The sequence below is a fragment of the Salvelinus fontinalis genome, chromosome 24, assembly GCF_029448725.1.
Source record: "Salvelinus fontinalis isolate EN_2023a chromosome 24, ASM2944872v1, whole genome shotgun sequence".
NCBI classification, from domain to species: domain Eukaryota; kingdom Metazoa; phylum Chordata; class Actinopteri; order Salmoniformes; family Salmonidae; genus Salvelinus; species Salvelinus fontinalis.
Window position 1 is genome coordinate 30,296,413 of NC_074688.1, and position 8,645 is coordinate 30,305,057.

General features: G+C 41.8%; 1 protein-coding gene across 1 annotated transcript; it reads right to left on the bottom strand.

The window, feature by feature from the left end:
- Positions 1-4,668: 4,668 nt before the first annotated feature.
- Positions 4,669-8,440, bottom strand: LOC129822277 (toll/interleukin-1 receptor domain-containing adapter protein-like). Its single transcript, XM_055880418.1, has 3 exons — positions 7,913-8,440; positions 6,101-6,664; positions 4,669-5,963 (listed from the first exon to the last, which is right to left on the bottom strand). The coding sequence occupies exons 1-3, from the start codon at positions 7,917-7,919 to the stop codon at positions 5,785-5,787; spliced, it is 750 nt and encodes a 249-aa protein (XP_055736393.1). The 5' UTR covers positions 7,920-8,440; the 3' UTR covers positions 4,669-5,784.
- Positions 8,441-8,645: the final 205 nt, after the last annotated feature.

Sequence of the window (8,645 nt, forward strand, 5' to 3'; positions counted from 1 at the left end):
CTACGTAGGGATAAACTGACTATGCATAGATAATAAACAGCGAGTAGTAGCAGCGTAAAAAGGGGGGTTAAATGAAATAGTCCGTGTAGCCATTTAATTAACTGTTCAGCAGTCTTATGGCTTGGGTGTAGAAGCTGATAAGGAGCCTTTTCGACCTAGACTTGGCGCTCCAGTACCTCTTGCCGTGCGGTAGCAGAGAGAATAGTCTATGGCTAGGGTTGCTTGAGTCTGACAATTTTTAGGGTCTTCTTCTGACACCGCCTGGTATAGAGGTCCTGGCTGGCAGGAAGCTTGGCCCCAATTATGTACTGGGCTGTACACACTACCCTCTGTTGCGCTTTGCGGTCAGATACGGAGCAGTTGCCATACCAGGCGGTAATGCAACCAGTCAGGATACTCTCGATGGTGCAGCTGTAGAACTTTGAGGATCTGAGGATCCATGCCAAATCTTTTCAGTCTCCTGAGGGGGAATAGGCATTGTCAGGCCTTCTTCACGACTGTCTTGGTGTGCTTGGAACATGCTAGTTTGTTGGTGATGTGGGCACCAAGGAACTTGAAGCTCTCGACCTGCTCCACTACAGATCAGGTTTTACTGCTGCACCCTAAAACAAACCAAACACCTCTCCAGGAAGAAACACATATCCCAAACCATCCAAATGTAATCTCATTGTATTGCATCTTCGAGTATTATTTTCCATTTCAAATCAAACAAACTTTCTTACTAGAGCCAATATGTAACGGCTTTCGTTGGTGGAAGGAGAGGAGGACCAAAATGCAGCGTGGTACGTATCCATAATATAATCGAGAAATAATACAAAATAAGAGAATACAAGAGAATAAATGAAAACCGAAACAGTACCGTATGGTGCAAACACTAACACAGGAAACAGGAAACAATCACCCACAAAACACAATAGAAAACAGGCTACCTAAATATGGCTCCCAATCAGAGACAACGACTGACACCTGCCTCTGATTGAGAACCATACTAGGCCAAACACATAGAAATATAAATACAGAACAAAACATAGAAAAACAACATAGAATGCCCACCCCAACTCACGCCCTGACCAAACTAAAATAAAGACATGGGAAAAAAGGAACTAAGGTCATAACGTGACACAATAAGCATTCCTGAATAAGGTAATAGTAATTAGGTCATATCTACTGTGTGAAACTTTACCAACTTAAGGGTGTCACGTTTTCCCTCACTGTGGTTTACAAAGGTATTGCTATTGCACATTTCCCTAGTATGTACCTAGAACTTATCATAGAGAGAAAAGCCTAAGTTAGTAGGCAAATGGTGGCCTCTGTAGAAGGTGCATTTTCATATCTCATTGGCATTGTCATAGAGGGAACGATGCTTGATTCTGGAAATGTTATGAGGCAACACAACCTTCTTAGAGTATCTGTGCCTTTCAAAGATTAATCCTGGTTTTCATTTGTGCCAAAGTTGGCTTGGCCCCAAAAAACCACAAAAGGGACCTTTGTGGAGGGCCTTTTACGGAGAGCTTAATTTCAAATGCCTTTTAATCTGCTTTAATCCGTAGCAGAGATCACATCATTAAAGTAGATTTTGGAGGGGGAAAGTATTTGTATAACTTGGTATCCTGTATCACAGGTGCAATGGAAGTAATAAAATAGATAATTGATATTATAAAAAGATTATATAATCTGGCTAATTCAATAAGATTACTAAGCATTAATAACTTAATTTGAAAAATGAAAAACTGTCCTGTTTGTCAGTGTGGTTATAACCAGGACCCTGCCCTTGCCAAAGCCATTTCATCATCCTACCTAAAAGCCTGATCAAAGGTAAATTGCAATGTCCAACTCCAATATAAGCTTAGCTAAAGTCACTTAATGTCAAAAATCATCTGTCTCAGAACCCTAATTACAACACTGCAGGGAAGCCAACAAAAAAACTGACAAAAAATGTCTCTGGCCAAGGAAAATGTTGATGGTACTTGCGAATAGAAATGAATATGTAAGGCTGCAATACAAATTGATCAAGGATGATGCTTCATGTTATGTGCAGTGTCTGTGCTGATGTGAGGTGTGGTTAGTATTGTGACATTTCAATCTGCTGATTATTTTTTTGGAAAAAATACCATTCTCCAGTGATAAAATGTGACAGACATATGTCATCTAGTGGTAGATACTAACAACAGACGTTTTTCTTTCCTTTCCATTTCAGGTTGGCATCAAACGGCAATATGGCTGACCGGTGGCTTCAAACGCTCTCAATGGCCAATGGATACCATCAGCAATCCAGCATTTATAGGTAATTCATCATAACAAGGATGAATCATCAGCCTTCCTACCTTAAAGGGGAAGTTCACACATTTTAACATGTGGCATTATTTTTACTCTTTCTGTGCTTGTAGTTGATCCCCCTCCAAATATTTTTTTAATATGTTTTGTCGGAGAGAAAATTGGTTGTCACATTGACTACAATGCATTATGAAAACGTGTCTAAAGTATGTTATAAAATGCTCAAAAACACTCCAAACCAACTCAATCTCATTCTGGATGTCTCTACACTGTTTATGTTTTTTTCCCCCACTGTTCAATAAATCCATGTTTGAATGATGCTATTTACAACAACAAAATTATGCAAATATGGATTTATGGGACAGTGGACATTTTTCTCTCAAATTGAGTGCAGAGACATTATCCAGAATAAGATTATGATTTAAAGCGTATCATAACATGCTTCTTTCTACACATTTTCATAAGGCATTGTAGTCTTTAGCGAGTGATGAGAGCAAAATGTGATTTCCAATTTTCTCTCTAACAAAACTAAATATATAAAAAACAGTTTGGGCGATCAACAGAAGCACAGAAAGAGTGAAGATAAGGCCACATGTAAAAATGGGTGATCTTCCCCTTTAAGGTAGGAAAGCTGATTATTCATCCTTGTTATGACCAATGACTTATATAAACCCTGGATTGCTACTTGCTATGCATTGGCCATTGAGAGGCTTTGAAGCCACCGGTTGGCCATTTTGGCACTCCTTGGTAGGAACAGTCCTCCATAGGAATGAATGGAATTCTACAGTATTTCAACTAAATGTTATGTATTTGACAAAATTGTATTTTAAGTATTTTGTTGATTTTTTAAATGTATTTTATTGAACCTTTATTTAACTAGGCAAGTCAGTTAAGACCAAATTCTTATTTACAATGACGGCCAACCAAAAGGTAAAATGCCTCTTGCAGGGACGGAGGCAAAAAAACAACTCTTAAAAGAAATATAGGACAAAACACAAATCATGACAAGAGAGATGCCACAACACTAGATAAAGAGAGACCTAAGACAACAACATAGAAAGGCAACAAAATATGACAACACAGCAGGGTAGCAACACAGCATGACAGCAGCACAACATAGTAGCAGGACAGAACATGGTACAAACATTATTGGGCACAGACAACAGCACAAAGGGCAAGAAGGTAGAGACAACAATACATCACGCAAAGCAGCCACAACTGCCAGCAAGAGTGTCCATGATTGAGTCTTTGAATGAAAAGATTGAGATAAAACGGTCCAGTTTGAGTGTTTGTTGCAGCTCGTTCAAGTCGCTAGCTGCAGCGAACAGAAAAGAAGAGGGACCCAGGGATGTGTGCTTTGGGGACCTTTAACAGAATGTGACTGGCAGAACGGGTGTTGTATGTGGAGGATGAGGGCTGCAGTAGATATCTCAGATATGGGGGAGTGAGGCCTAAGAGGGTTTTATAAATAAGCATCAATCAGTGGGTCTTGCGACAGGTGTACAGAGATGACCACTTTACAGAGGAGTATAGAGTGCAGTGATGTGTCCTATAAAGAGCATTGCTGGCAAATCTGATGGCCGAATGGTAAAGGATATCTAGCCACTCGAGACCACCCTTACCAGCCGATCTATAAATTACTGTAATCTAGCATGGGTAGGATGGTTATCCGAATCAGGGTTAGTTTGGCAGCTGGGGTGAAAGAGGAGCAATGTACGATAGAGAAAACCACGTCTAGATTTAACTTTAGCCTGCAGCTTTCATATTTGCTGAGAGAAGGACAGTGTACTGTCTAGCCATACTCCCAAGTACTTGTATTAAGTGACTACCTCAAGCTCTAAACCCTCAGAGGTAGTAATCACACCTGTGGGGAGAGGGGCATTCTTTTTACCAAACCAAATGACCTTTGTTTTGGAGGTGTTCAGAATAAGGTTAAGGGCAGAGAAAGCTTGTTTTTACACTAAGAAAGCTTTGTTGTAGAGCGTTTATCACAAAATCCAGGGAGGGGCCAGCTGAGTATAAGATTGTATCATTTGCATATAAATGGATGAGAGAGCTTCCTACTGCCTGAGCTATGTTGTTGATGTAATTTGAGAAGAGAGTGGGGCCTAGGATCGAGCCTTGGGGTACTCTCTTGCTGACAGGCAGTGACTGAGACAGCAGATGTTCTGACTTTATACACTGCACTCTTTGAGAGAGGTAGTTAGCAAACCAGACCAAAGACCCCTCAGAGACACCAATACTCCTTAGCCAGCCCACAAGAATGGAATGGTCCACTGTATCAAAAGCTTTGGCCAAGTCAATAAAATTAGCAGCACAACATTCCTTAGAATCAAGGGCAATGGTGACATTGCCTGGCAATGGTGACAGTGGTGACAGGACCTTTAAGGTTGCAGTGACACATTCATAACCTGAGCGGAAACCAGATTGCATACCAGAGAGAATACTATAGACATCAAGAAAGCCAGTCAGTTGATTGTTGACAAGTTTTTCCAACACTTTTGATAAACAGGGCAAAATAGAAATAGGCTTATAACATTTAGGATCAGCTTGATCTCCCCAGTTAAATAAAGTAGTGGGGACAGTAACATTAGTACTCTCGAAAAAATACTTGAAGGAAAATGTTTGTATATAGTTTTTAATTTTAATTTTTTACGTTTAGCTCACATAATGTATTTTTAAAGTATGCATTAAGGTGTCTGTAATAGAATAATCATGTAAAAAAACGAATGTAGACGTTAATAAATACATTTCTTACAGCTTCCAAAATATTTTTACGCTTGAGGAGAAGTGCCAATATGGTTGCCCGGTGGCTTTAATACAGTGCCCCCTGTTAGTCATCCAGGGTTAATACACATCATTGGTTATGACATAGCAGAGCAACATCATTTGTACCAAAGGGATATTCTGTTCTACTATCTTGCATCACACTCCCATGTTGGATTACATATTATTCCACTGAAAACCCAGTCCAAGTAGGTTTCTATTGCACATAACTCTGGCTTTTGAGCACCATGTGTGAATCAGTGTACATTGAGATCGCAAGTGTGCACACAACAAAATGGATTAGATGTATTAATATTTAGATTTGTGATAAGAAACTCGATACAAAAAATAAGTTAATTGTGGTCATGTCAGATCAGTCAACCATTGCAGTCCCACTGGTCAAAGACCTCAATTCAACGTCTATTATACGTTGGTTCAACATTATTTGATTTGATTGAAACATGTGGAAACAGCGTTGATTCAACCAGTGTGTGCCCAGTTGGTTGCTTTTGTAAGGGGATTTCCCTAAGTCAGTCAGCCCCTTCTTTATTCTAGCTATCGTGTGATTTCACAGGAGGTTGGTGGTACCTTAATTGGGGAGAACGAGCTCGTGGTAATGAATGGTATCAAATACATTAACCACATGGTTTCCAGGGGCTTGATGCCATTACATTTGCTCTATTCCATTCATTATTATGAGTTGTTCTCACCTCAGCAGCCTCCAGTGTGTGATTTACAATAGTCCTATGAATCTGCAGCCTCTGTCCTCTCAATCTCCTGAAGTGAAAGCAGAGGCTCAGAATTCTGATAGTTTGATGACAGTTTTGTCCTTGGAAAACAGGATGCCCCGTCCAATCTATTGCTAGTACTGTGCATGTTGCAATCAACTTTAGCAGCATCTTTTTCATCCATGTCCTCCAAGTCTACAAAGGAAAGCACAAAGAGGTTATTCAGCCATAGATTTGAACGTGTCTCTAGTTGTTGTTGACAGATTACTCTTTGTCAACAACCACAAAGCCTCATAATAGCTGAAGAATTGTACCAGACTTTTACTACTCACACTTCAGCACTGTCTTGTACACCTGTGCGTAGCCTCGCTCTGGGTTCTTGCTCAGGTCTTTGTAGTAGTAAAAGCGTAGCTCCTTTGGGTACTGAGAATAAGACAGGTTGAGGACCAGGGGAATGATCCGGTTGGACATGGGCCCCTCAGACAGCGCCTGGTGCATCATGTACTGGCACCAGTCATCCAGCAGGAAGTTGGGGGTGATCAGAAGGGCCCAGCAATGGCTGCTCTGCACAGCCTGGCATAGCTCGGTGGGGATGGCACCCCCCACGCTGGCGTCACGTTGCCGCAGGAAACAGCGCAGGCCATATGCCGGTTTCTCCAGGTAAGTGGCCAGACGGATGGCTTCTTCGATGTCCACAGGGCTATGGCACACACACAAGTCGTAGGTCTGGCTCCAACGAATCATGGAGCTCAGAAACGGTGGTGGTGGGTTAGGAGTGGAGGTGAGAACCAATGATGAGGCACCATCGAGAGAAGGGGATGGGGTCCTGACCAGTACATGTGGAGAGGAGCTGCTCTGTGGAGACTCTTTTTTCACTAAGAGTCGACGGAACCAACCTGAAACAAGAGAATTTAACATGGGTTCTTTCCAGTGGTGCAAAGTACATAAGTAAAAATACTTTAAAGTACTACATAAGTAGTTATTTTGGGCCCGACGTCCACAGGTGGGGGTTGTGCTTACAGCCCAACACCGTGGAGGACGTTTGGCATTTGCCAGAGAACACCAATATTGGCAAATTCGCCACTGGCGCCCTGTGCTCTTCACAGATGAAAGCAGGTTCACACTGAGCACATGAGCACATGTGACAGACGGGACAGAGTCTGGAGACGCCGTGGAGAACGTTCTGCTGCCTGCAACATCCTCCAGCATGACTGGTTTGGCGGTGGGTCAGTCATGGTGTGGGGTGGCATTTCTTTGTGGGGCCGCACAGCCCTCCATGTGCTCGCCAGAAGTAGCCTGACTGCCATTAGGTACCGAGATGAGATCCTCAGAGCCCTTGTGAGACCTTATGCTGACACATGCACATTTGTGGCCTGCTGGAGGTCATTTTGCAGGGCTCTGGCAGTGCTCCTCCTGCTCAAAGGCAGAGGTAGCGGTCCTGCTGCTGGGTTGTTGCCCTCCTATGGCCTCCTCCACGTCTCCTGATGTACTGGCCTGTCTCCTGGTAGCGTCTCCATGCTCTGGACACTACGCTGACAGACACAGCAAACCTTCTTGCCACAGCTCGCATTGATGTGCCATCCTGGATGAGCTGCACTACCTGAGCCACTTGTGTGGGTTGTAGACTCCGTCTCATGCTACCACTAGAGTGAGAGCACCGCCAGCATTCAAAAGTGACCAAAACATCAGCCAGGAAGCATAGGACCTGAGAAGTGGCCTGTGGTCACCACCTGCAGAATCACTCCTTTATTGGGGGTGTCTTGCTAATTGCCTATAATTTCCACCTTTTGTCTATTCCATTTGCACAACAGCATGTGAAATCTATTGTCAATCAGTGTTGCTTCCTAAGTGGACAGTTTGATTTCACAGAAGTGTGATTGACTTGGAGTTACATTGTGTTGTTTAAGTGTTCCCTTTATTTTTTTGAGTAGTTTAGTATTTTACTGGGTGACTTTCCCTTTTACCTGAACCATTTTCTATTAAGTTTGACAATTGGGTACTTTTTCCACCACTGGTTCTCTCACATCATAACTGTTTATCAAAACAGACAAGTTTTTATCCAATTCGTAAATAGATGTTCTTTTTGTTAAGTTGTTCATCTACAAACAGTACATGTGGTTTAGGAAAAATGTATTTCAACTTACCATACATGCTCTTGACATCATTCTCCAGGCTATTGCAATGTGGTACCTCCAATAAGAAAAACTGTACCGTAATATCCTTCACATTTGATTTCTTTCTTTCTTTTAATAGATGTGCTGCTCTCTATACACACTAAGCACTTAACAGAGTTGATCACATAAAACATGAATTGTCATTATTGAAGTAAAAAAGAAAAGTGAAATACAGTAACTACAAAAAAATGTCATATAACACACCAAAGGTTTCCCTGATACTCCCAGCAGAAAAAGAGGAAGCTGAATCTGTAGCAGCTGCAGCTCACTGTTTGTCTAAATGTCTTGATTCCCGCAAGGCACAATGTCTCTCATTAAATTGCAATGTAGATCTGTTTTTTTGTCCATAGTGCAGGGCAGGAGAGGTCTAGCCTATACCTCCACAGACTAAAAATAATCCAACTGTAGCATGTTTTCTAATGTAGGCTACTTGGTCGTCCATCCTTAGTCCTGGAACTGCAGATTCATTATTCTTGTCTGGGTTAGAATCAAATCATTCAGTAGCTAATCAAATATTTTAGGGAACTATGTACGCAAGAGGAAGGAAGTCATGCAGTAACCCTTCTAGCCACAACTTTCACAGACAAGCTGTGGCACTATGTGTGATGTATAGCTGTTTAATGGTCTGTCATGCATGTAGGCTAATGTATTTATTTCTCAATTTTAACAACACAAGCCATATTGATAGTAGCCTATTATGTTA

Coding starts and splice junctions, on each gene's coding strand:
- LOC129822277 (XM_055880418.1), bottom strand. Junction 5,964..6,100: donor GTACAAGACAGTGCTGAAGT/GTGAGTAGTAAA, acceptor TTTCCTTTGTAG/ACTTGGAGGACATGGATGAA.